At 41.1% G+C, this 27,413-nt stretch overlaps 2 protein-coding genes across 2 annotated transcripts; one reads left to right on the plus strand and one right to left on the minus strand.

Moving 5' to 3' along the window:
• Positions 1–30: 30 nt before the first annotated feature.
• Positions 31–26,588, plus strand: sec23a (Sec23 homolog A, coat complex II component). The gene is made up of 20 exons (XM_060934386.1): positions 31–141; positions 2,570–2,812; positions 4,406–4,463; positions 4,561–4,647; positions 5,457–5,693; positions 7,593–7,672; positions 7,900–8,044; positions 9,908–10,066; positions 10,227–10,342; positions 12,111–12,234; positions 12,324–12,404; positions 12,518–12,607; positions 19,352–19,458; positions 19,816–19,969; positions 20,087–20,164; positions 20,259–20,420; positions 21,226–21,312; positions 21,565–21,720; positions 22,108–22,173; positions 25,881–26,588. Exons 2-20 carry the CDS (start codon positions 2,592–2,594, stop codon positions 25,968–25,970), a joined length of 2,298 nt encoding a protein of 765 aa, XP_060790369.1. The 5' UTR covers positions 31–141; positions 2,570–2,591; the 3' UTR covers positions 25,971–26,588.
• LOC132893924 (adenosine receptor A3) lies at positions 16,726–18,064 on the minus strand. Its single transcript, XM_060933097.1, has 2 exons — positions 17,371–18,064; positions 16,726–16,883 (listed from the first exon to the last, which is right to left on the minus strand). The coding sequence occupies exons 1-2, from the start codon at positions 18,062–18,064 to the stop codon at positions 16,726–16,728; spliced, it is 852 nt and encodes a 283-aa protein (XP_060789080.1).
• Positions 26,589–27,413: the final 825 nt, after the last annotated feature.

A 27,413-nucleotide genomic window follows, 5' to 3' on the forward strand; every position in this document is an offset into this window, starting at 1 on the left:
TTAACCCGGGCTGAAGTGGGGGCGGGCAGCAGTAGCTCCTCCCCCTGCGGCTTTGTAATGACGTGGCAGCGCCACTTCCGCCATGTTTTCTACGTCACCACAGAACAGCCCGGCTGAACGCCTCAGACTAGCTGCTTTTAGGTATGTTCACTATTTAATGAAATAAATATTACTTTGACGTTATATATGGGTGTTGACTGAATAGGATTGTGAGGTATTAGACTTTTTTTTAGTAAAAGAACTTTGGTTATTTATCTGTTCGCTAAAATGAACGAGTATCGATTCTGTTTAAGGGAACCTTCTGACCCAAATTCGGTTCCTTCGCTGGAGAAAATGGCTCATTAACCGAGGGACATGGTGATGTGGCAATGTAGCTGACGGTAGTTTTGGGTGTTTTTTTGCTTTTAACTAAATATATTTATTTTGTTACTTATTAAATATCGACTTGTTTTCAGATAACTAGCCAAATGAGATGTTTGTGTCGTGCTTAGCTGTGTAGCTAGTGTACCTCAGTTGTGTAGCTAGTGTAGCTAACTAGCAGCGTTGGCATTTCTAATGAATGGCCCGGTTTATAACACACACCTGGTTCCGTTAGCTACTTGTACAAGTCTGTTAATAATTCCAGTGAAAGACAAGTCTGCTAATACTGACTGACTGACTGACTGATTTTAGATGGTATTTGTGTATTTTTTTCTGGCTTACAAGATTGAGCCACATACACTACCGTTCAAAAGTTTGGGGTCACCCAGACAATTTTGTGTTTTCCATGAAAAGTCACACTTATTTCCCACCATAAGTTGTAAAATGAATAGAAAATATAGTCAAGACATTTTTCTGGCCATTTTGAGCATTTAATCGACCCCACAAATGTGATGCTCCAGAAACTCAATCTGCTCAAAGGAAGGTCAGTTTTATAGCTTCTCTAAAGAGCTCAACTGTTTTCAGCTGTGCTAACATGATTGTACAAGGGTTTTCTAATCATCCATTAGCCTTCTGAGACAATGAGCAAACACATTGTACCATTAGAACACTGGAGTGAGAGTTGCTGGAAATGGGCCTCTATACACCTATGGAGATATTGCACCAAAAACCAGACATTTGCAGCTAGAATAGTCATTTACCACATTAGCAATGTATGGAGCCCTTGCATGTGACGTCACAGCCGATCCAGATTGTGACAGACGCCATCTTGTCGGTCAAATGCCATATTTCCGCCTTCTACTTCTGGTTCTACTTCTGCTTTTACTTCTACCTTTTCTTCTGGAAAACCCTACTATATACAATTCTACTACAACGGCTGCGGCTACAAGCTCTCTCTACCTGTGCACGTTTTTGGTGTGTATTTTTGCGTGTTGTTCGTCTGTACCGGACTTCAATATCCACTACAACCGTATGGACTTACTGGACATTGGTTTCCAGCAGAAAATGACGGTTTGTAGCGATTTCCATCGCATGCACAACATTCCGGACGAGATAGCGAGACCACCAGGGTCTCCGTGGATTGTTATCGGAAGCAAAAGCGAGGCTGCAGAGCCGGCCTGTTGACTAAGCTCAGAAAACAGTTACTCAAATCTCCACTGCCAAGCTTCTACCTCTCCAACGCCAGCTCCATGTAAACAAGACGGACGATTTGGAATTACAGCTGGAATTACCTTATTCTATTCTATAATCAGCTGGTCAGTGCTATACTCAATACTTAAGTGACTTACCCGTCCAATGAGGATTCTTGTTTACAAGATGCCACATCTGAGTCACTGACAAATCCTGAATTTCTGTAAAGATAACTGTCCAGAGATTTATAAGCACGCAGTGCTTCACCACTGAACAGCGAGGGAAAGTTAATGAGGTAATTGTACACGTCCGGGTATTCCGCTGGCAGTTCAAAATCCGGTTGTGAAAACTCCGTCCGGTAAGCCATAAGGGTCACAAATCTGTAGATCATTTATTTTAGACATATATCTAGTTATCTGTTCATTAGAAAAATGAGCCGTGTAGTCCGTCGGTTGAAATTGATCCATTCTGTACACGAGTGCAGCAGTATTCAGCGGTGTTTTTGACCGACAAGATGGCGGTTGTGTACTTTCCGGTCACGTGACTGCAAGATCTCTATAGAGTGTGTTTCTGATTAGTTTAAAGTGATCTTCATTGAAAAGAACAGTGCTTTTCTTTCAAAAATAAGGAAATTTCAAAGTGACCCCAAACTTTTGAAAGGTAGTGTATATAAGTCGTTTGTTTTTTGTATATAAATGTTACATTAGTAGTGTAACCTTTCCATGTTTTGAAATGTGTGAATCACCTTTAGATAAAACAACAATCATCCAACACATGAGCATTGCATCAGAGTTGAAAGTTCTGCTCGGTTGTCCCTAAGCGGATGTTATGTCATCTGAGATAAACCTCCTCCTTTTCAGCACACCTTTGTCACACAGATAAGGTTCATGGGCTTCACATATGTGAACAGCTGCTGTCATGCTTCAGTGTTCTGTAATCAAATGGCATTTTTAACTTTGTATCATCGTTGCTGCTTCAATTCAATTTATTCTTTGGTGCACTTTTTTTTTTCTTATAGCACGTAGTTCCCAGAGAGTGCAATGACGACCTTCCCTGAGTTCATTCAGCAGAATGAAGACCGCGATGGAGTGCGTTTCAGCTGGAACGTTTGGCCCTCCAGTCGACTGGAAGCCACGCGTATGGTGGTGCCTGTGGCCTCTCTCTTTACCCCACTGAAAGAGCGTCCGGATCTCCCGCCTATACAGTATGAGCCAGTGCTTTGTAGCCGTGCCACCTGCCGAGCTGTACTCAATCCGCTATGGTGAGTGAGGAGTGTGTCCTCGTTGTCTTACCTGCTTATTGTAATGGATTCGCATATGGAAATCTGTCCACCAGCTGCCTGTTCTCTTTAAACATTTATAAGGTGTCCTGATATGAGAAAACAAAAGTGCCACAAGCACACCCTGTTTGCCTAAAGGGCAAGACCAGTTACAGCTTTGTAAGGGCAACCCTGTCTCTGCTGTCATGCGCCATCAAGTACTGGAGTAACACAAACTTTACGATACATTGTCTGTGATACATAATGATACAGGCAGTTCTGTGCTACATAATGCATTGTAAGACAATTATGTATGATACTTTTTTGAAATCTGTGCAATTGGAGAAGACATCTAAAAGACAAAAGATACAGATTCTGCTTTCTCTGTCCTGAAACAAAGTTGTTAGTGTCAGCACTGGTTGAGAAAATTAATTGGAAGACAAGTTGCTAATGTCCAATCATAAAAAAAATGGATGTGTGTGTGTCATCAGCCCACACATGTTCGGCAAGAAGAATAAGCCATGTCATGTCTTTGTACCATGAACGATTAGTTCGATGTCCTCACACCCCATCGAATGCTAAATTATGTTGTCCCACAATGTTGCCGTGGTGTTGTTCAGTGTGTGTTTTGATGGCTTCAGCTTGTGAAATATTCAGGCTTAAAGGAACAGTCCACCGTACTTCCATAATGAAATATGCTCTTATCTGAATTGAGACGAGCTGCTCCGTACCTCTCCGAGCTTTGCGCGACCTCCCAGTCAGTCAGACGCGCTGTCACTCCTGTTAGCAATGTAGCTAGGCTCAGTATGGCCAATGGTATTTTTTGGGGCTGTAGTTAGATGCGACCAAACTCTTCCGCGTTTTTCCTGTTTACATAGGTTTATATGACCAGTGATATGAAACAAGTTCAGTTAAAAAAATTGAAACGTAGCGATTTTCTATGCTATGGAAAGTCCGCACTATAATGACAGGCGACTAACACCTTCTGCGCGCTTCGGCAGCGCATTGATACGGAGCTCAGATATCAATGCGCTGCCGAAGCGCGCAGAAGGTGTTAGTACGCCTGTCATTATAGTGCGGACTTTCCATAGCATAGAAAATCGCCACGTTTCAATTTTTTTAACTGAACTTGTTTCATATCACTGGTCATATAAACCTATGTAAACAGGAAAAACGCGGAAGAGTTTGGTCGCATCTAACTACAGCCCCAAAAAAATACCATTGGCCATACTGAGCCTAGCTACATTGCTAACAGGAGTGACAGCGCGTCTGACTGACTGGGAGGTCGCGCAAAGCTTGGAGGGGTACGGAGCAGCTCGTCTCAATTCAGATAAGAGCATATTTCATTGTGGAAGTACGGTGGACTGTTCCTTTAAGTTTTCACAGTGACATTTTTAAGGTAACTTGGGAGTTTCTCTCTTCAGGCATGTGTGAGGTTCCCATAGTGGGATACCTACCACAAGTTACCTTTATGCCTCTCAAAAGTACTGCCTGTAATTAGTTTGTTGCTCTCTGAAAGTCAAAACAATACATTTACTACTCTGTTAATGTTAGCTTATGTTTTTTTTTTTTTAAATTGTATTTGCTCTCTTTTAGCCAAGTGGATTACAGAGCAAAACTGTGGGCTTGCAATTTCTGTTACCAGAGAAACCAGGTAAGGGCTTTGATAATGAACAGTGATTGGAGCAAACATTTAATTTTTAGAGGCTACTGTTATTAAATTGATGTTTGTAATGTAAATCCTGTTTTAGTTTCCCCCAACCTATGCTGGAATATCAGAGGTGAATCAGCCAGCTGAGCTGCTTCCACAGTTCTCCACCATTGAATATGTAGTCCAGGTAAATTTGTCCTGTTGGCTTACAGCTAATGCATATATGCATTTATTTATATTAAACAACCACACCTTTAACTATGCTAGCGTGTCTGATAACGACACACCCCATCAGTGAATTTATTATTTTTTTTTCATGATTTTGTAGTCACCCAGAGTTATTTTCATTGTGGATAAATCGTACAGTATAAGGTGAACAATGTCTGGCAACTATGTTCATCTGAGGTTTTGGATGCTACATTACATTTTTGACATGCCATGCCTATCAAAAGTTTTAGGTTGACGACTGTTGAGCACTGCTTGTTTTGTAAATGTTTTCAGATTGACGTGAGTCATGATGTCATTGCTATTTAAAGAGCAACTTCAGTAGGTGTTATTCCTGTTGTCACGGCCCTGTGGCAACAGACGTCATCTGCATCACTGGCAGGTGCACACCTTTATTAACAGTGGAGGAGAGAGCCTTTTATTAGAATGGGGAGTTGTCTTTGTAGACTTGCACTTCTCTTGTAGAAATGAGATTTAAAAATCCGTATACGTAAGCACAAAGTTATATTCTGACAGTGTGTGAATGAGAAACTCCCAGAATGGGTTGATGTCTTGCGTCTGAAGCCGACCCTTAAAACAGGAGAGAATAGTTTTGTGTAATGTTTTCATGCATTAAAAAAAATCAGACTTGCTCTTTCTTTTGGTTTAAGACACCCAGTATGAGCCATTTAACATTTAGGATTCAAGTGTGCAAGTAAAGATGTAAGGCATAAATTTATAAAAGCATTTAAACAGAATGCTTACAAATGTTTACTGCTTTGGCTTCCACAGAGAGGTCCTCAGATGCCCCTGAACTTTCTGTATGTGGTAGACACATGTATGGAAGATGAGGACCTGCAGGCTCTGAAGGAATCTCTGCAGATGTCTCTGAGCCTGCTGCCCCCCACAGCTTTGGTGGGACTCATCACATTTGGCCGGATGGTACAGGTGCATGAGCTGGGCTGTGAGGGCATCTCCAAAAGCTATGTTTTCAGAGGAACCAAAGACCTCAGTGCCAAGCAGCTACAGGTAAATGCTGCTTCTGTTTATATAAAGATATGCTTGTCAGATAGTGATCTTGTACTAAATACACTTTGTATCGATTTATCCTTAATTATAGAGGACATTTAGTGTACATTCATGTATCTAAACCAATAAATGTACGTTTGAATACCTGTTTCAGATATACAGTGGTGCTTGAAAGTTTGTGAACCCTTTAGAATTTTCTAGATTTCTGCATAAATATGACCTAAAACATGATCAGATTTTCACACAAGTCCTAAAAGTAGATAAAGAGAACCCAGTTAAATAAATGAGACAAAAATATTATACTTGGTCATTTATTTATTGAGAGAAATGATCCAGTATTACATATGAGTGGCGGAAGTATGTGAATCTCTAGGATTAGCAATTAGTTTGAAGGTGAAATTGGTCAGGTGGTTGTCATCCCATTGATTGAAATCAGGTGTGAGTGGGCATCCTGTTTTATTTAAAGAACAGGGATCTATCAAAATTTGAGCTTCACAACACGTGTTTGTGGAAGTGTATCATGACACGAACAAAGGAGATTTCTGAGGACCTCAGAAGAAGCGTTGTTGATGCTCATCAGGCTGGAAAAGGTTACAAAACCACCTCTAAAGAGTTTGGACTCCACCAATCCACAGTCAGACAGATTGTACACAAATGGAGGAAATTCAAGACCATTGTTACCCTCCCCAGGAGTGGTCGACCAACAAAGATCACTCCAAGAGCAAGGTGTGTAATAGTCAGCAAGGTCACAAAGGACCCCAGGGTAATTTCTAAGCAACTGAAGGCCCCTCTCACATTGGTGAATGTTAATGTTCATGAGTCCACCATCAGGAGAACACTGAACAACAATGGTGTGCATGGCAGGGTTGCAAGGAGAAAGTCACTGCTCTCCAAAAAGAACATTGCTGCTCATCTGCAGTTTGCTGAAATCCACGTGGACAAGCCAGAAGGCTATTGGAAAAATGTTTTGTGGACGGATGAGACCAAAATAGAACTTTTTGGCTCAAATGAGAAGCGTTATGTTTGGAGAAAGGAAACCACTGCGTTCCAGCATAAGAACCTTATCCCATCTGTGAAACATGGCGGTTGTAGTATCATGGTTTGGGCCTATTTTGCTGCATCTGGGCCAGGACGGCTTGCCATCATTGATGGAACAATGAATTCTGAATTATACCAGCGAATTCTAGAGGAAAATGTCAGGACATCTGTCCATGAACTGAATCTCAAGAGAAGGTGGGTCATGCAGCAAGACAACGACCCTAAGCACACAAGTCGTTCTACCAAAGAATGGTTAAAGAAGAATAAAGTTAATGTTTTGGAATGGCCAAGTCAAAGTCCTGACCTTAATTCAATCGAAATGTTGTGGAAGGACCTGAAGCGAGTAGTTCATGTGAGGAAACCCACCAACATCCTAGAGTTGAAGCTGTTCTGTACGGAGGAATGGGCTAAAACTCCTCCAAGCTGGTGTACAGGACTGATCAACAGTTACCGGAAACGTTTAGTTGCAGTTATTGCTGCACAAGGGGGTCACACCAGATATTGAAAGCAAAGGTTCACATACTTTTGCTACTCACAGATATGTAATATTGGATCATTTCCCTCAAGAAATAAATGACCAAGTATAATATTTTTGTCTCATTTGTTTAACTGGGTTCTCTTTATCTACTTTTAGGACTTGTGTGAAAATCTGATGATGTTTTAGGTCATATTTATGCAGAAATCAAGAAAATTCTAAAGGGTTCACAAACTTTCAAGCACCACTGTCTTGGGGACTAGGAGAATAAAACCCTTGGAAAAAATTATTTTTAAATCAACAGCAGAGACCATTCAAACAGTTTGTTTTAGGGTTTTGAGGTCTCTAGTAGAACAGTTCTCAGTGTTCTGAATCATGTTTTGCAGGAGATGCTTGGTCTGAGCAAACAAACTGTGGCTCAACCAGGTCGTGGACCGCAACAACCCCAAGTTCCTCCTCCTAACAGGTATCTAAATTTTTCATGTAATGGGGTGGATATTTTTATCCAGCTGTCACATAAACCAAAGAATAATTTCTGGGCTTGTCAGAGCATGGAATGTGTTGTAGTAGATGAAGCCTAAACTAGAATCTTATGAATCCACAAGTCTGTAGCTAACTCTAGCAGTCACTGTATTGGAGCTGAAGATTTATTGGTTTATAGCATGCTATAAAATTACATTGTCTTGTGCTCAGATTCCTGCAGCCAGTGCAGAAAATTGATATGAACTTGACTGATCTCCTGGGAGAGCTGCAGAAAGACCCCTGGCCTGTCACCCAGGGTAAACGGCCCCTCAGGTCATTAGGCGTAGCACTGTCTATTGCTGTTGGACTGTTAGAGGTAAGTGGCATTCTGTAGAGTGTAATAGCAGCTGTTAGCACTGATCAGGCCTGAGGCTACATCCACACGACAACGGCAACGAGATGTTATTTAAAAATATATCGCGTCCAAATGGGCAACAATCAGTAAAATATCAGGTCCATATGGCAACGCTTGCTGAAAACGATGCAATACACATGCCACACCTCTAGGGGCGCTGTAAGACGGTCCCTTCGGAGACACCAGAACAATAGAAGAAGTAAGGACGCATGCGCATAAACTATTATGCGTGAGACTTCATATTAGCCACAAAGTCAGGAAAATCTGTTTGTAAAATTACATTATAATGACCAAATACAAAAAGTATTTTTCCAGTCTCACCTGTGAAAGGTAATCCCATGTGATCTCGTTTGGACGGCAAACCTGTTGGTACAGTTAAACGCAGCTAATCTTTATTCTCCGCTTTGACCTATCCAATATGGCGGCGAGGATGACGCATGATTCTACGCGGAAGGCGGCGTCTTTAATGGTCTGGGATAAATTGAATGCTACACGTTGATGGATTAAGTTGTTGTTTCTCACCTGTGAAAGGTAATCCCATATGATCTCGTTTGGACGGTAAACCTGTTGGTACAGTTAAACGCAGCACATGAATCTTTATTCTCCGCTTTGACCTATCCAATATGGCGACGAGGATGACGTATGATTCTACGTGGAAGGCGGCGTCTTTAATGGTCCGGAATAAATTGAATGATACACGTTGATGGATTAATTTCTTCTACGCCCTTTTTGAGGAATGTATTGTAGGACTTAAACCCACATCTGAAGAGGTGAGATCGCTCCTTTTTTTTTTTTTCCCTATTTTTGCTGGCGGGATTGACTCTGCCCTAAGGGCAGAGTCTCTCTCTCTCTCACTTTGCACCATTACACAATAAATATTCACAGTGAAAATATTTTGTAAGCGCGTTTCATGAACCAAGTTATAGGATTTGTTGACAACTCGCATCGAGTTCGTTACACTTCTACCCGGCGTGAAGCACTCACAGTCATGTGGTTGTGATGTCATCGTAAACAAATCCGTTCTACTCATCCAGACGGCTTCACAACGGCAACGTTGCCAGATCTTTCCACTCTGGAACCCGTTCTCAAAAAGATTGCGTTTTGGGCACCCAAAACGCCGGTGCCGTGTGGACGCCAGGCCTAAACGATAAGCAGTTGTATCGGAGTCACCTGAATCCGTTGCCGTGTGGACAGGGCCTGAGTTTCACAAAAGCATCATAGCACAAAGTTCATCGTTAAATGGTAGAGCGAACAGCATAATGAGCGCTCCCTCTGCTAGTTAAGATGTTCTTAGCATTACGAGGCTTTTGGGAAACCCACCCTAGATCATCTAGGGCTAGGCAATAATTAGTGTTGTTAAATTGTCAGTGTGCGTGGGTTTTTCTTTTATCTTTTTAAATATCTAACATAAATCTATGTATTAATTATACACGTTTTGAACACATCAGCTGCTTCTGTCAGATCATATTTAAAGTATACATTTTTTTTTTTTAAAGTAATTTAATGATCTGAGGGAAGCAACTGATGTGTTCAAAAGATTTGTACTTAATTACAGAGAAGCCTTTATTTGTAACACGTTCATTATAGTATAGTGATATTTTCTTTGCATATCCCAGCTTGTTAGGAAGCTGGGGTCAGAGTACAGGGTCAGCCATGATACGGCCCCCTGGAAAAGAGAGGATTAAGAACCTTGCTCAAGAATATGGTGTTTGACAATTAGCCTGATTAGCAAGAAATAATATAATTTAAGTATAATTTGTCGTCATTGATTATTTTTGATATTAGTAGGAGTTACATTTTTCCTTTCCTCCTCTCTCTTTATAGTGCACTTTCCCCAACACAGGGGCTCGAATAATGACCTTTATTGGTGGACCAGCCACTCAGGGCCCGGGCATGGTGGTTGGAGATGAGCTGAAGACACCCATTCGCTCCTGGCACGACATTGAGAAAGACAATGCAAAATTCATGAAAAAAGCCACTAAAGTGAGTTACCTGAATCAACATTTGAGATGGATATCTGTAGGGTTTTTTTTTTTTTGAGAGAAGTTTATGATAAATGAAGATTTTATTGTATAAATAAAATGTTGATTCTCTGGTGGATGATTTAGAATTGAGAGACTAACATACCATTATATCCTTTTAGCACTATGAAGCCTTGGCGCACCGAGCTGCAGCCAATGGTCACATCATTGATATTTATGCCTGTGCCCTGGACCAGACAGGCCTGGCAGAGATGAAGTGTTGCACCAACTACACAGGGTGAGCATGCACCATTTAACTTGATGATTGGATTCATCCACCTGTTATAATGGACAGTACAATAATGTACATTTATAGAGGTTTTAAATTTTCCAATTTTTTTATATAGCACCAGTCAAAAGTTTAGACACAACTACTTATTCATAGGTTTTTCTGTATTTTGAGTGTTTTCTACATTGTAGAACTATGAAGTAACACATGGAACATGTATGGAATTATGTGGTAAAATTTGTTCGGAAAAATATATTTTAGGTTCTTATCTTGACGCTTTGCACACTGTTGGTATTGTCTTAACCAGCTTCATGAGGTAGTCACCTGGAATGCTTTTTAATTAAAAGGTGTGCCTCGTCAAAAGTTAGTGCAGTTTTGTTGCTGCCTTAATACATTTGAGATCACCAAATGTTAAATAAAAATATAGTAAATAGCCCTATTCCAGCGGGTGGCGTCGTGGTTAGCGCTGTCGCCTCACAGCAAGAAGGTCCGGGTTCGAGCCCCGTGGCCGGCGAGGGCCTTTCTGTGCGGAGTTTGCATGTTCTCCCCGTGTCCGCGTGGGTTTCCTCCGGGTGCTCTGGTTTCCCCCACAGTCCAAAGACATGCAGGTTAGGTTAACTGGTGACTCTAAATTGACCGTAGGTGTGAATGGGAGTGTGAATGGTTGTCTGTGTCTATTGCCGCTTTTCCACTACAAATGCGGCTGAGTCGGGCTGAGCCGTGCCGTGCTGAGTTGGGCTGAGTCGGGCTGAGCGGGGCTATTGGAGTTGCATTTCGACTACCACCGCGCTGAACCGTGCTGGCTGGAAGTGGGTGGACACATTGGGTAGAGTTAGCGAAAGGGGGTGGACGTCACGTGATGTCGTTAAGCGGCGCAAACAGTGACATCAGTGATCCTTTAAGCGGTAGTCTCACGACCCGGAGAGTAAACAATAAACATGGAGGACATGGAGTCGTTAGTGTTGCTGGTCTTGGTGCTGTGGCTTGTTGTCACCGACAACGCCAACAGATACTGGCAAGAGCGTATAGATGAGGCGAGGCGCATAAGGCTTCAGAAATTCTTGTAATTCTTCTTCTTCCGGGTTTACGGTGTTTACAGATCCCAGCGTGCTTGCGGGGCGTGTGTGGGCATGTGAGGACACTCCTCACCAATCAGTGCACAGGGGAGTGTCTGATCACGCCCCCAGCCTCACTCAGCTCGGTTTGGCTTGCTTCAGCCCCACTCCAAAACCGTGCGAGTTTTGGGTGCTAAGCAGGGCTGAAGCGAGCTGAGTCGTGCTGTTTTGAGATAGTCGACACGCGAGCCGTGTCGGGCTGAAGTGAGCTGAAAAAGGGTAGTGGAAAAGGGCCATATGTTTCAGCCCTGTGATGACCTGGCGACTTGTCCAGGGTGTACCCTGCCTTTCACCCATAGTCAGCTGGGATAGGCTCCAGCTTGCCTGTGACCCTGTAGAACAGGATAAAGCGGCTAGAGATGATATGAGCCCTATTCCACAGCTGCAGTAATCCATATGTCAAGAACTGATCAACTAAGTAAAGAGAAATGGCCGTCCATCATTACTTTTAAGATGCGTGTTTTAATAAAGATATTTAAAAAAAAAAATGAGGATCCAAAGTTTGACTGGTACTGTATGTCACGTTTGTCAACATTATGAATAGTTGAGTGGTATGCATGTTAATGTCTCATCTCTAAAAATCTGTTTTCACACATGAAATGCTTTGTGAAGCTAAGTGTTTTATTTTTAATTCAAATGTAAGAATCACTCTTTTGTTGCAGGGGTTATATGGTGATGGCAGATTCCTTCAACACATCCCTGTTCAAGCAAACCTTCCAGAGGGTTTTCAATAAGGACGTGCAAGGATCTTTTAAAATGGCCTTTGCAGGAACTCTCGAGATTAAGGTAGAGTTTTAGCTTCACATGCTTTCGTATCAGTTTTTTCATGTCTTATAAAAGTAGTCAGCATGCCTAACCATGATTTTATATTTCAGACGTCAAGAGAGATTAAGATATCTGGAGCAATTGGACCATGTGTCTCCCTGAATGCCAAGGGACCTTGCGTGTCAGAAAATGTGAGTTTGGATGCTGGCTTGATCAAAAGTACCAGTGATGTCACCAGAATCACTGGTGACGTATCTTATGTTACTGAAGCACCTCTGACCTATGCTCTGCTCACTTATTTCAGGAAATAGGAACAGGCGGTACCTGCCAGTGGAAGATCTGTGGTCTGGACCCCAACACCACACTGGCAATTTACTTTGAAGTTGTCAATCAGGTATGTATGGTGTTTGGTCTCACTCCTATCACTAGACCATTATTCCAACATTATGTAAATTGTTGTTTCCACTAAGCTGACCCACTTAGAAATGATGGGGGACTCCTGACAGGCTGGAGCCAGAGCTACACCTGCAAATTGGATGCCTCGGAGTTTGTTTTTAAATGAGATTGTATGAGAGAGTTCAAACCTGACTGACGCAAATTGCACATCACGTGAAACGGCACGATTTGATTCAAACAATGCTAGTTCATTGTCTATGCAGTGAAATGTTGGTGGAAAGAATAATTTTGAATTTACATTAACTTTAAATCATAATTGCAATCTATCTACAGCTCTGTCCATGTCCACAGCTCTGTCCATGTCCACACCCCATACTCTTGTTTGAATTTCTTATGAAGTCATCATTGCATAGATATGAAACCCATATCATAAGAGGGAGCAGAACCAGAGCTTTGCAATGATGCTAGTCACATTTGTACATACTGAAGTAATCGTATTATGAAGACATCAAACTTCTGCAAAGTAATTTCTTTTTACTATCAGGGATGGCAATTTTCCGCCGAACGGCGGAAATCCGCCGTTTTGAATTTCAATTTTATCATTTTTGTGGAACGTCTAAATCCGTAGAGAAAAGTTTTAGGGGGGGGTTAGGTACCTAACTTTTATTGCTGCTACCGAGATTAGTGTCAAATCGTATCGAAACCACATGTCTCGCGAACAACGGAAGCTTCTATATCGAGTGTAACAATGAAAATAAGCAAACGAGTCTGTGATTGGTTGCGAAGTGAAGGATTCAACCAATGCGAAAGCATGTTTCATTTCACTGGCCGCCATTTTGCCTTTAGCTAAATGTCTTGCACGAGGTTTTGAGAGCATTGTTTTCCGCGGAAATATGAAGTTATCACGAGATCAAGAAGCATCGGTGGCTGAAATTGACAATGTCAAGAACAAATTTCGTTGGGATTGGCTACAGCGGACAGTTACTACGAAAGTGAAACTTGGAAAAAAGATCGAGGAGATCAGCGAGACGCTTGAACAGTTTATCAAGAAGTGCGATTTGCCTGGCAAAGCATTTTGCATTTATTGTAATGATGTGATCAACTACGGATCCCGTGGCTGTGTGGCATTAATTGACCATGCTTCTAAGGTCAAGGAACACTCGGATGTTATTGCACTTCGTAAATATGCCTGGGGCAGTCAGAGTAAGTTGTCTTTTTTTTCTATTAAACTTTAGATACTTACTTATTTTTATCATGTATTTTTCACACAATATACATGTAAAATGGCTAGAAAATAGGTAGAAGAGGCTAAAAATGCTAAAGCTTCAGGGGGGCTCTGCCCCCCTGAACCCCCCGTTCGGAGTTTCAGCTAAAATAAAATTTTCCTGTTGCCATCCCTGTACGATTTTCTTCACCCATTTTCACACTCCTGGGGCGGCACGGTGGTGTAGTGGTTAGCGCTGTCGCCTCACAGCAAGAAGGTCTGGGTTCGAGCCCCGTGGCCGGCGAGGGCCTTTCTGTGCAGAGTTTGCATGTTGTCCGCGTGGGTTTCCTCCGGGTGCTCCGGTTTCCCCCACAGTCCAAAGACATGCAGGTTAGGTTAACTGGTGACTCTAAATTGACCGTAGGTGTGAATGTGAGTGTGAATGGTTGTCTGTGTCTATGTGTCAGCCCTGTGATGACCTGGCGACTTGTCCAGGGTGTACCCCACCTCTCGCCCGTAGTCAGCTGGGATAGGCTCCAGCTTGCCTGCGACCCTGTAGAACAGGATAAAGCGGCTAGAGATGATATGAGATTTTCACACTCCTACTTCTCGGTTGAATATCGTGAAGTCCTTATTGCTTCGTAACATATGTATCAAAATAAACAGCAGAACATACCCTTTCAGACAGTACTAGCTGTTTATGTGACAAAATGAGTTGAGTAATCCAGTTTTGAATCCGCAGCAAAAAAAAATTATATTCCATCAGGCACTAATTGCACACGTTTTTTCAAATTACTAAGTCATAGAGTATCCCACTATCATGGTTCTTGTGTAGCTAGATTCCAGACCGTTTTCCCCTACACAGTTATGAAAAGAGATTTCTCCTGCCAGATATTTTATGGTGAGATGCATGTAAAACTACAATTTCATAAGACGCAATCTTTAAGTTAATATAAATGTGCAAGTATTATCGCATCAAATGATGGAAGATCTGGATAGCCTAGACTATTTGGGAGGTTAGGTACAGTATGCATGGCTCAGCTTCATAATGACCAAAAGCTTAAATGTAAAGGTCGTGAAACTACCCTGAAAATAGCCTGGTAGTCGGAGTCATTTTAGTCATTACATGTTATGTTAAGCTCCTCCGCTAGAGGGCAGGTCCCATCAAGAAACAAGAATATTTGCTCAAGCTGCTCTCTGAAAAGGAATCAATTATTTATTTAGCAATATAGTATATCTAGTAATTCATGTAGCAGACCTCCATGACCACAAAAACAATCTTTTTCCTTTTTTTTAAACTCTTATTCTTCCTGTACAATGATGTGACACAATTCTTTGGAAATACTCTATGAAAATTGTGCTAATCCACATAGTCATTTCATGCAGTTGGTAAAATGTCTTAACTGAAGAGCACCAGTTAGTTTTACTTGTCAGTTCATTTGAATATCTTTGTTTCTTTAAAAAAAACAAACAGTAAAATTAAGTTCTTCATTCAGTATTCTTGACAAAAACTGTTTGAGAAACACATTTCATGTCCCACATTTTTCTCTATAAGAGGAACTGTTCACTTTACAGCTCATTAAAGTTGCATGTTTGTGCTTGTCATCGGTCTCCAAAGCCCAGTTAGTTACTGTGGTTCCCATGAAAAGGTGTTAATTTTATTAACTTTCTGTAGCACAGTGTCATTTCTTTCATCTGCACAGCAGCCAGAGGTAAGAAAAACGTACTCTGCTCTCTTCGGGCTCGTTCACAGGGTCAGTCTGTGCTTGTAGTGTTTTGAGGTGCACTGGATGCTGACGAGGGACGGTTGCAACCCTTTCTGCACATTTCTGTACTTCTAGAGAGGGAGTTCTTGTGTGTGCGTTGCCAAAATCTACTTGCACTCCTGCGCAGGGCAACTCTGTACCTCCTAAAAAAAAAAAAAAAAAAGGGTTATGATTAACCACCAATATGTACTTTCACGCTCAGTAAATTGTCTTCTCTTCACAGAATGTTATCTCAGCACATTTGTGTAACATCTAGGGTTTTATGTAGTGTTATTTGGCAGTAAATAACTCTAAACCTGTACCCAGTTACAGGAAACCAAGCTACTACAGCAACAGCACTCCCATGATGGTAAAATCTCTTTACTGCTGGTTTAAAAATAAATAATTCTTTCAAATTTCATGCAATTAATAGCAAAACAGTAGCATCCCCAAGCAAAGATAATTGAATTTGTAAATGTTTGGTGGTATGATGTCCTACATTATCACATTTACTGTACATGGCATAGATATGTTCTAGAAAAGCAGCTATTGAGCTGTGCTGGTTGTACAGACAGAGCACTGTGTGCCATTTCAGTGGGTAAATATCATGTCTAACAAAATATCATGCTTTAGCTGCTTCTCTAAGCTCAGGTTATGGTATTTAAACAGTATCTTTAATAGAGAGCACCAGGCTGGCCAACCTGAGCACACTGAACAGTCAGTGGAAGGTGTTGTGTATTTTGCACAAAAGTGCATGCAGTGAAACCGTAGTGTGTGTGAGAGCACTTCAGTTATGTGGAAACTGAGACATGAACAATGACTTAACACTTGCTTTCCTTTCCTGAAAGTGAATTAAAGTTGAAGAGATGCAAACTAAAGTTAAAAAAAGTAATTTGTAATCTTTTTGTTAGTATTCTAATGATTTTGTTTAAAGTAAAATTGATCAAGTTAATGTAAATAAAAAAAAAACTATGCTTTATCAATTTACTGTTATTACAGCTACACACTTTTTGTAAACACTGTGGAAATCAAATTTTAAAAAAGAAAGTTAATCTCCATTTAAGTCTGCATCAAACCACCCCCACCCAATTTAAGCATTTACCATAGTTGCTTTTCACACAAAATAAGATGATCTGTTACCGGCCCGGGCTTAAGTGACTCCATTGCTTACGTCTGGGACATGGAATTAATCCACGGGTTGAGTGTGGAGGTGAAGAGCGCTAGCCAGGTGGCTACAGCGGAGGCGGGTTGAGGGCTCTCTCTTCCTGTCAGGGTCTCATAGAAGCTGATGGTGATGTATGGCAGCCAGCAAATGAGTAGACACACTGTTGACATACACAGATCATGTCATTCAGTAAATCAAGACCAGGACAGTTTTTCAACCAGTAGGATTGCATGTTACTGGTATGCTCACTTGCCTGTGGGGTGTGGTGGTGCTTTTTTTTTTTATAAAAAGTATTTAGGCTCTTGTTAGCCTTTGACTATACATTTATTTATAGGTATTGCTGCCTTAGAATGGGAATTAAATGTTAAGGAGCAATTGACTCGCCATCCACTTATGTGGTGAATATATCTTAATTTCGGACTTAACATCTTTTAATGACTTGGAGTAGTGAATGAGAGGAAACATTTTCTCTTTGCAAAAGATATACTAATGATGGTTTTAAAAGATTTGTCCTCAGTTGTTCAGGCTAAATGAATGTGGGTAAAGTAGCAGTAATTGAGCATGAGAGGACCCTGCAATTGTTCTGGCAATGAATAAACTCCCAGTAAACATTTTAGAGTAATCTTCTCAGTTCTCATACTTCTTACCTGTGGTTGTCACCATGACAATGGAGCTCTTGAAATAATTATTGGCAGGCACATAAAAACAGTGGTGTTCATTGCAAACAAATGTCCCTCGTCGTACTTGATTCCTGGCTATGTACACTATATATGCATACATGGAGCACATTGCTAGAATGGGCACAATGATTCCCACTACTATGAAGAGCATATTGAAGCCAGTGTTGGCAGGCTCAAAACTGGGAGCGCAGAGAAACCTGCTGCTGCTGTAGCTATAGCTTCCAAAGCCCAGCAACGGCAGAGATGCGTTCAGCAGTGAATAGATCCAAATGATTGCAAGAATCACTCTTGTTCTGCAGGCATTGAAGATTTGTGCATATTTAAGAGCGAAGCAGATCTCCATGAACTTGTCAATGGTGGCCCAGGTGAGCGAGTGGACTGAGGCCAACTGGAACAGCAGGAAAAGAAAGGCGCTGCCTTGGCATAGCATACTTGAGCTGGCATATCCCTGTGGCCGGAACAGGCTGTTATGGGCTCCAAAAGGGATGGTGGAGAGGCCAAGTGCCAGATCACTCAGGCTGAAACTGAGCGTCAGGGTCCATGTCTCCGTCTGCAGGCTCCTGTCAGACAGCAGCAGGAGAAGCAGTACAGCGTTCCCACACACAGAGCACAAACTGGAACTAATCATCAAAACTGTGTATGCCACCTCTATCCACTGCATCCTGCTAAACTAGAAATAACCCCTTCCTGCTGCATTCACATCGGTGTCTGACGACAGGCATTTACGATGACCAACCTGATTGCTTGCAGCTCAGTTGCACCACTGTGTTCGACTTCTTCAAAGAATCATGTTTTATGATCAGGTTATCCCACACTGCGTCAAAGCTCCAGAGAGTGATGGCTGTTATGCAGGTGTGGACTTCATGCTGTGCCTCATGATTGGATGATCCAATGCAGTCATTAATGTTCTCAGCACACTAATCTCTGTGGGGAGCGTCAGCTTAGCCTTCGTATTCGCTACCTGTCTTCTAACATTGCACACAAAGCCACATAAAGTAGCAAAACTTTGTGAACAGCAACAAGTTTTCTACATTTAAAGAGAGCAGCTTCAGTGGACACAGGCTGCGGCAAGTGACTGGAGCTAGGTTGTTCTGTCAACAAGAAGCTCTAGATTTAATATCCTCTTACTCCTGTATCTACTGACTGACAAGTTAATGAGCCTTTCTGTGCACAAGTGTTAGGGTAATTGGTCAGAAGCATGACTCTAAAGCGGTTTAAGAATTAATCGTTAATTATTGCTCTCCAGAATTCTCCAAGCTGAAGTCTTCTTTCCAATTATATTCTGTTTGTCTCTCTTTAGTTACATGGTGACTTACGATTGTGTGGATTATTCTTTTTCCCCAGATTGTCAGTGGCATTTGTAATAATTTGACTGCTGGTGTGCTACTTTGTTTTTCCTTGTCTGAATGATCACACAGTGATTTGAAACTGTTGTCGTCATTTGTGGTTACAAAAAACATTTTGGTCCTGTCAAATATAATTACAAGATTCAGTTGCTGGCTGTTGGCTAATCATCAACGGCAAACTGAAACTGCATTTGGCAGTGTTGTGGTAGCTGTACACTAGTATAATTTAGACACTGGCAGTTTTCCATCTATTTGGTCTAAAACATTGCTTTTATCATTAGTTTGTGGCTCGGTGATCAGAAATTAGAGCTGCTTTGGGCCTTTGAAATCTAAAAATCACTGTTCTCAATCGTGTAGGATCAATTTGGGGGTTATTATTTTTTTATATATATATTTGGACTGGTTAAAGTGATTATTTAGAACATTTTAGCTACTATTATGCTGTGGGCAGACTGCAGTGTAGACATCTTGAGAGAGAGAGAGAGAGAGAGAGAGAGAGAGAGAGAGAGATGTATAGGCTATATAGGTGTGCACCTGGTGCCAAGGTCATGTTGCTGAAGGGATTGTTTGTTGAAAGTTTTTTTTTTTTTCTTGTTTTGCAGCACAATGCTCCAATCCCCCAGGGAGGTCGAGGTGCCATACAATATGTGACCCAGTACCAGCACTCCAGTGGACAGAGACGTATCAGAGTCACCACGGTTGCCAGGAAGTTAGTTGTTCTTTTTGTATTAATTCACTTTAGTTATTTCAACAGTTAAGTTGCAGATTAAGCTGACTAATGTTATACCACTGGTGCTTTGTTTGCAATTTTTATTATTAATTGGCTGTGCTCTCACAATGTGTACAATTTTAGTATTTGTGGTATTCAACCCTCTACTTTTAGCATGGGATATTGTGCCTCTAAAAATTCCTTGGGTCAAAGGGCCCATAAGTTTTTCCTTTAAGAGCCATTTTCTTAATCATTTGACCTTCTTGTTTGTCTCAACACTTATTTAAAATTCAGACAGTAGTAGGTGAATCGATGTGGCTTAGACTGATAAGTGTGCCAATTTGTCCTCGTCTTCAGCTGGGCGGATGCTCAGACGCAGATCCAGAACATTGCTGCGTCATTTGATCAGGAGGCTTCTGCCATCCTCATGGCCCGCTTGGCTGTCTATAGAGCTGAATCAGAAGAGGGACCAGATGTCCTGCGCTGGCTGGATCGGCAACTTATCCGTCTGGTGAGAAGAGACTGTCGGATTAGATTGCCTGTGAATCAGAAACCCTTTTAGGTTTTACTCAATTTTTTTTTTCTCCCCAGTGATTTGTGAAACCCTCCATTACTGTTTTTATTTCAGTGTCAGAAATTTGGAGATTACCACAAAGATGACCCTAACTCATTCCGTTTCTCTGAGACCTTCTCTCTGTATCCTCAGGTGAGAATGAAACCTCTGACCCTCACTGTGATTTATAGCCCAGAACTGGCCTCTGGACAGCTGAAGTTTCATTCTGACTTTTTTGTTTTAACAGTTTATGTTCCATCTGAGGAGGTCTCCATTCCTACAAGTATTCAACAACAGTCCTGATGAGAGCTCCTACTACAGACACCATTTTATGAGGCAGGATCTGACCCAGTCACTCATCATGATTCAGCCAATTCTGTATGCATACTCCTTCAATGGCCCCCCAGAGGTATCTACATAGTTATTTGTTGACTTGTAGCTTTTACGTGTAGGGTGTAATTTACTCATATATTTATTATCTTAATAAGGGAGAGTATATTTGTGGCTTATTCATTATCCTTATTTTTATATTGGTATCCACTATAATCCATTACATATTCTTTTATGAGAGACTCCGTAGTGCCTCTGAAATGCAGTCATAATGATCATAAACCTTAATTCCCATGACCCAGCAGATTATTGCCTGGTGTCTTATCACATCCTAGCAAGCTGTACGTGTGTTTAATTAGTAAACTCTGTTTTCCATTGCCAAAGATGATTTATTTTCTTTTCATTTTTTTTTTTTTAAAAGCACTGACCGTGTGTATCCAAGAGACTATCTATTTTGAAACCTTAGTTGGAGCTTCTGTTCAAGCGTATGTATGCGTGTAAGCAGGAATAATTGCTATCCCTGGTTCCTGTTCCTGGCAAAGTGTGTAATTTTCAGTTTGAGCTAGTGGCAAAAAAAACCTCTGTAATGTCAGGTTGAGGGATCCCAAGTGGTGCACCAGGTTTTAAAACATTTCATATAATACTGTGTGCTTTGTGTTTGGCATCTGTCCAGCCTGGACTGAGGAGAGAGCGTAGGTGGTAGCCTTTTTTTTATTTTTTTTTAAATATATGTAAAATGATGCGGTCAGACAAATAGAATTTAAGTGTATTGACTCACTCGGCACATTTTAAAAAGGACATGAGCCAAGTAACTTGTATCTGTCCTATGACCTGTATGATATAAAAACCATTAAAGTGTAAATGAAAATTTTCCTCAAATGTAGCCGGTCCTGTTGGACAGCAGCAGCATTCTGCCAGACCGAATCCTCCTGATGGACACATTCTTCCAGATCCTCATTTACCACGGAGAGGTAAGCACATCATTTCTGTTGACTTTAGTCTTTGCTGGTTATACTGACATTTTTGGCTATGTACTAGTTTTGATTGTGAGTAAAGAATTTATTTATTCCTGCATGTGTGGTGCTTCAGAACAGAAGATATCTGACTCGCACTGCTAGGGAAACCTAAATTCCTTATAAATATGTTATGATCACAAGAAGAGCTTCATTACACATGTGCCTTAAAAGTGCTACATATAGCAGTGTTGTCTCTTTCCCCTGCAGACGGTGGCTCAGTGGAGGAAAGCTGGTTACCAGGATATGCCAGAGTATGAAAACTTCCGGCACCTCCTACAAGCTCCAATAGACGATGCGCAGGAGATCCTGCACACACGTTTCCCCATGCCTCGTTACATTGACACTGAGCATGGGGGCAGCCAGGTAAACCTGCATCGCCTGAGAGAACTTGGTTCTTCTGATTGCATGAATACTTAATTTAGTGCTTCCTGCTACTAGGTAGAAGTTGGAACTAATACATGCAACTGTATAAAAATTAAAAGGCCAATTTCTCCTATACAAATGAAGCCCAAGCATGAAGTAAATATAGATGATGGCTCGAAAGGACTGGTCCTCTGCGAGTTTCGATAGGTTGCAATTTTAAAGAACATCATAAAATTAGTTTTCCCTGAAATTAGTATCGAGTGTAATGGCTCAATCACTGGCATGCACACTGTTCTGCAGCACTGTCCCTGCTTTGATGCATCCCATGGCTCAGATTGAAATCATGGCACTGATTTCGTTTTGTTTTTTGTCGTTCCCCTCCCCCAGGCTCGGTTCTTGCTGTCCAAAGTTAACCCCTCTCAGACCCATAACAACATGTATGCCTGGGGCCAGGTAAGTGCATTAGTGATCATAATCGGTATACTAAACGCTTGTCTTCCAATATGGGGTCAGAGCTGATGTACATTATTAAAGTCATAGCATGCATATATTTGTGAAACATTTTGCAATAAGGTTAATATTGTTTCCAAAGGAACAAAATACACGTGTATAACATCTGAATGTCACCAATTATTCCATCAGCAATAAATTTTTCTTTTTGGTCAATTTATTGTATTTCAGTATAAAGTGATTGCTCTTAATCTGTATATAAAGCCTGTAAAAATGTTAAATTGGCAATGTAACTAAATTAATATACAGTGGTGCTTGAAAGTTTGTGAACTCTTTAGAATTTTCTATATTTCTGTATAAATATGACCTAAAATATCAGATTTTCACACAAGTCCTAAAAGTAGATAAAAAGAACCCAGTTAAACAAATGTGAGGAAAAATATTATACTTGGTCATTTATTTATTGAGGAAAATGATCCAATATTACATATCTGTGAGTGGTAAAAGTATGTGAACCTTTGCTTTCAGTATCTGGTGTGACCCCCCCCCCCCCCCCCCCCCCGTGCAGCAATAACTGCAACTAAACGTTTCCGGTAACTGTTGATCAGTCCTGCACACTGGCTTGGAGGAATTTTAGCCCATTCCTCTGTACAGAACAGCTTCAACTCTGGGATGTTGGTGGGTTTCCTCACATGAACTGCTCGCTTCAGGTCCTTCCACGACATTTTGATTGGATTAAGGTCAGGACTCTGACTTGGCCATTCCAAAACATTAACTTTATTCTTCTTTAACCATTCTTTGGTAGAACGACTTGTGTGCTTAGGGTCGTTGTCTTGCTGCATGGCCCACCTTCTCTTGAGATTCAGTTCATGGACAGATGTCCTGACATTTTCCTTTAGAATTTGCTGGTATAATTCAGAATTCATTGTTCCATCAATGATGGCAAGCTGTCCTGGCCCAGATGCAGTAAAACAGGCCCAAGCCATGATACTACCACCACCATGTTTCACAGACGGGATAAGGTTCTTATGCTGGAATGCAGTGTTTTCCTTTCTCCAAACATAACGCTTCTCATTTACACCAAAATGTTCTATTTTGGTCTCATCCGTCCACAAAATATTTTTCTAATAGCCTTCTGGCTTGTCCACATGATCTTTAGCAAACTGCAGACAAGCAGCAATGTTCTTTTTGGAGAGCAGTGACTTTCTCCTTGCAACCCTGCCATGCACACCATTGTTGTTCAGTGTTCTCCTGATGGTGGACTCATGAACATTAACATTAGCCAGTGTGAGAGAGGCCTTCAGTTGCTTAGAAGTTACCCTGGGATCCTTTATGAACTCACCGACTATTACACACCTTGCTCTTGGAGTGATCTTTGTTGGTCGACCACTCCTGGGGAGGGTAACAATGGTCTTGAATTTCCTCCATTTGTACACAATCTCTGTGACTGTGGATTGGTGGAGTCCAAACTCTTTAGAGATGGTTTTATAACCTTTTCCAGCCTGATGAGCATCAGTAATGCTTTTTCTGAGGTCCTCAGAAATCTCCTTTGTTCGTGCCATGATACACTTCCACAAACATGTGTTGTGAAGATCAGACTTTGACAGATGCCTGTTCTTTAAATAAAACCGGGTGCCCACTCACACCTGATTGTCATCCCATTGATTGAAAACACCTGACTCTAATTTCACCTTCAAATTAACTGCTAATCCTAGAGGTTCACATACAACCCCAATTCCAAAAAAGTTGGGATAAAGTACAAATTGTAAATAAAAACGGAATGCAATGATGTGGAAGTTTCAAAATTCCATATTTTATTTAGAATAGAGCATAGATGACATATCAAATGTTTAAACTGAGAAAATGTATAATTTAAAGAGAAAAATTAGGTGATTTTAAATTTCATGACAGCACATCTCAAAGTTGGGACAAGGCCATGTTTACCACTGTGAGACATCCCCTTTTCTCTTTACAACAGTCTGTAAACGTCTGGGGACTGAGGAGACAAGTTGCTCAAGTTTAGGGGTAGGAATGTTAACCAATTCTTGTCTAACGTAGGATTCTAGTTGCTCAACTATCTTGGGTCTTTTTTGTCGTATCTTCCGTTTTATGATGCGCCAAATATTTTCTATGGGTGAAAGATCTGGACTGCAGGCTGGCCAGTTCAGTACCCGGACCCTTCTTCTACGCAGCCATTATGCTGTAATTGATGCAGTATGTGGTTTGGCATTGTCATGTTGGAAAATCCAAGGTCTTCCCTGAAAGAGACGTCGTCTGGATGGGCGCGTATGTTGCTCTAGAACCTGGATATACCTTTCAGCATTGGTGTCGTCTTTCCAGATGTGTAAGCTGCCCATGCCACACGCACTAATGCAATCCCATTCCATCAGAGATGCAGGCTTCTGAACTGAGCGCTGATAACAGCTTGGGTCGTCCTTGTCCTCTTTAGTCCGAATGACACGGTGTCCCTGATTTCCATAAAGAACTTCAAATTTTGATTCGTCTGACCACAGAACAGTTTTCCACTTTGCCACAGTCCATTTTAAATGAGCCTTGGCCCAGAGAAGACGTCTGCGCTTCTGGATCATGTTTAGATACGGCGGCTTCTTTGAACTATAGAGTTTTAGCTGGCAACGGTGGATGGCACGGTGAATTGTGTTCACAGATAATGTTCTCTGGAAATATTCCTGAGCCCATTTTGTGATTTCCAATACAGAAGCATGCCTGTATGTGATGCAGTGCCGTCTAAGGGCTCGAAGATCACGGGCACCCAGTATGGTTTTCCGGCCTTGCCCCTTACGCACAGAGATTCTTCCAGATTCTCTGAATCTTTTGATGATATTATGCACTGTAGATGATGACGATATCTTCAAACTCTTTGCAATTTTACACTGTCGAACTCCTTTCTGATATTGCTCCACTATTTGTCGGTGCAGAATTAGGGGGATTGGTGATCCTCTTCCCATCTTTACTTCTGAGAGCTGCTGCCACTCCAAGATGCTCTTTTTATACCCAGTCATGTTAATGACCTATTGCCAATTGACCTAATGAGTTGCAATTTGGTCCCCCAGCTGTTCCTTTTTTGTACTTTTAACTTTTCCAGCCTCTTATTGCCCCTGTCCCAACTTTTTTGAGAAGTCTTGCTGTCATGAAATTTCAAATGAGATAATATTTGGCATGAAATTTCAAAATGTCTTACTTTCGACATTTAATATGTTGTCTGTTCTATTGTGAGTACAATATCAGTGTTTGAGATTTGTAAATTATTGCATTCCGTTTTTATTTACAATTTGTACTTTGTCCCAACTTTTTTGGAATCAGGGTTGTACTTTTGCCACTCACAGGTATGCAATATTGGATCATTTTCCTCAATAACTAAATGACAAAGTATAATAGTTTTGTCTCATTTGTTTAACTGGGTTCTCCTTTATCTACTTTTAGGACTTGTGTGAAAATCTGATGTTTTAGGTCATATTTATGCAGAAATATAGCCTAGTAAACTAGACCCACCCGCCTAGCGGCCAAAAATATTCACATTTAGTCTGGCTTGCCAGGCTAGCAGAAACATATAAAATTCTAAAGGATTCACAAACTTTCAAGCACCACTGTACATGGATGCACTGACATATGCAGAATTAGATTAATTTGTTCATTATTCCAGTGACTTTCTGTGGTTCTTTATACATAAATATTTACCTTTCTATCTGCAGGAGTCTGGTGCACCTATCCTAACAGACGATGTGAGTTTGCAGGTGTTTATGGATCACCTGAAGAAGCTGGCAGTATCCAGCGCTGCCTAAGAGATTTCTCTCACGCGCACACACGAGCACCAATCAACATTTCTGCATCAGCAAAGTAACATCTGTCGGACCTCTAATCTGTTTTATGTTGTGAACCCAAAGACTGTGTAAATGAAGTTCTTCTTGCTCCCAACACACCCAACTTAATGAATGACAGGCTTGGAAATTAACAGATCATTTGGATCCACTGTGGTTGGTGTTGATAACACTTCATACTACAAATTGAGGTGGATTGCCAGGCTTGGTGTAAACAAGCCCTGATATACGAGAACAGGATCTCTGTCCAGTTATGAATGATTAAACTCCATTCCCTTGCAGTGGACTTATAGTAGATGCATCTCCTTTTCAAAAAAACGCCTAGAAACACAAGCAGTTTTCTTGTAGCCTGTTGTACAAGAGTGTTGCCTCAAGTCACTAGCTAAAAATTTTTTTTGAGTGTGTCCTGTAATCTTTGTTCCCATCAGTCTCCATATCCTGAAGAAATGAAAGGTTCTATCTATAAACATGCTGGCTTGTGCAGTATGAAAACCTTTTTGTGATGATCTGCTATTTATGCTTGTTATTCATAGTATTGTAGAATTCTTTACTGATGTTTCTAATAAAACTGTCCTAATGTCAGACCTGCTCTTCAGTCTTAATTAATAAAACTATGTAGCACAGCAGGAACATTTTTTCCCTTGCTAGCCGAAAACAGAAATAATAGCATATTGTTCTATTGATCCCAAGTTCAAGTTTCCTAATGCATGTATCCCCACCTAATTTTTTTCTCAGTTCCTTGGGTTTATCAGCTGTTATTTACAGTATTTCTTGTCCTGTGAATGGTAAAAGCATGTAAATTATAATTCCATTGTGGTTTGCTTTTATTTTAAACTTTTTAAAGTGTTCTGCACCCTAGTTAAGACTGCACATTTGACGTTTTAGACCACTTGGATATTATAAAATACACTACTAACATAGTGCTACTTTGAAGCTGGATTAATATGATCAAACATCTTGGTTTTAAGGAAAAGCAGTTGAAGCTATACTACCTGCAACTGTTATCATCCTGCACATAGCAGTACGTGCTTCTAGTGGTTTTTAGGCATAAATCAGAGTTCAGAAGTTTGTGGCCTCAACAATGTCACCTAGGTCTAGAAAATATATAAAAGTGCTTTGTGTGAAATTTGTGCTACAGTAGCTCTCCTGTGGGGCCTTTGTTCCTCACGTGATTCAGTAAGCTTTGGCTGCTCATAATCCTGTCACCACTTGTCCTTCCTTGGACCACTTTTAGTAGGTACTAATGACTGCATACCAGGAGCACCCCACAAGACTTACCTTTTTGGAGATGCTCTGATCCAATCATCTAGCCATCACAATTTGGCCTTCAAAGTCACTCAGGTTCTTCTGCTTGCCCATTTTTCCCCACTTCCAACACATTGACTTTGAAAACTGACTTCACTTGTT

Source organism: Neoarius graeffei, chromosome 11, assembly GCF_027579695.1.
Source record: "Neoarius graeffei isolate fNeoGra1 chromosome 11, fNeoGra1.pri, whole genome shotgun sequence".
Classification (NCBI taxonomy): domain Eukaryota; kingdom Metazoa; phylum Chordata; class Actinopteri; order Siluriformes; family Ariidae; genus Neoarius; species Neoarius graeffei.

Excerpts from the sequence above, each read along its gene's own strand:
- sec23a (XM_060934386.1), top strand. The coding sequence starts at position 2,592 with ATGACGACCTTCCCTGAGTTCATTCAGCAGAATGAAGACCGCGATGGA. Across the intron at positions 10,067-10,226 it reads TCATGAAAAAAGCCACTAAA|CACTATGAAGCCTTGGCGCA; the intron begins GTGAGTTACCTG and ends ATATCCTTTTAG. Across the intron at positions 21,721-22,107 it reads CTGAGCATGGGGGCAGCCAG|GCTCGGTTCTTGCTGTCCAA; the intron begins GTAAACCTGCAT and ends CCCCTCCCCCAG.
- LOC132893924 (XM_060933097.1), bottom strand. The coding sequence starts at position 18,064 with ATGCAGTGGATAGAGGTGGCATACACAGTTTTGATGATTAGTTCCAGT. Across the intron at positions 16,884-17,370 it reads TGTCATGGTGACAACCACAG|TGTGTCTACTCATTTGCTGG; the intron begins GTAAGAAGTATG and ends GTATGTCAACAG.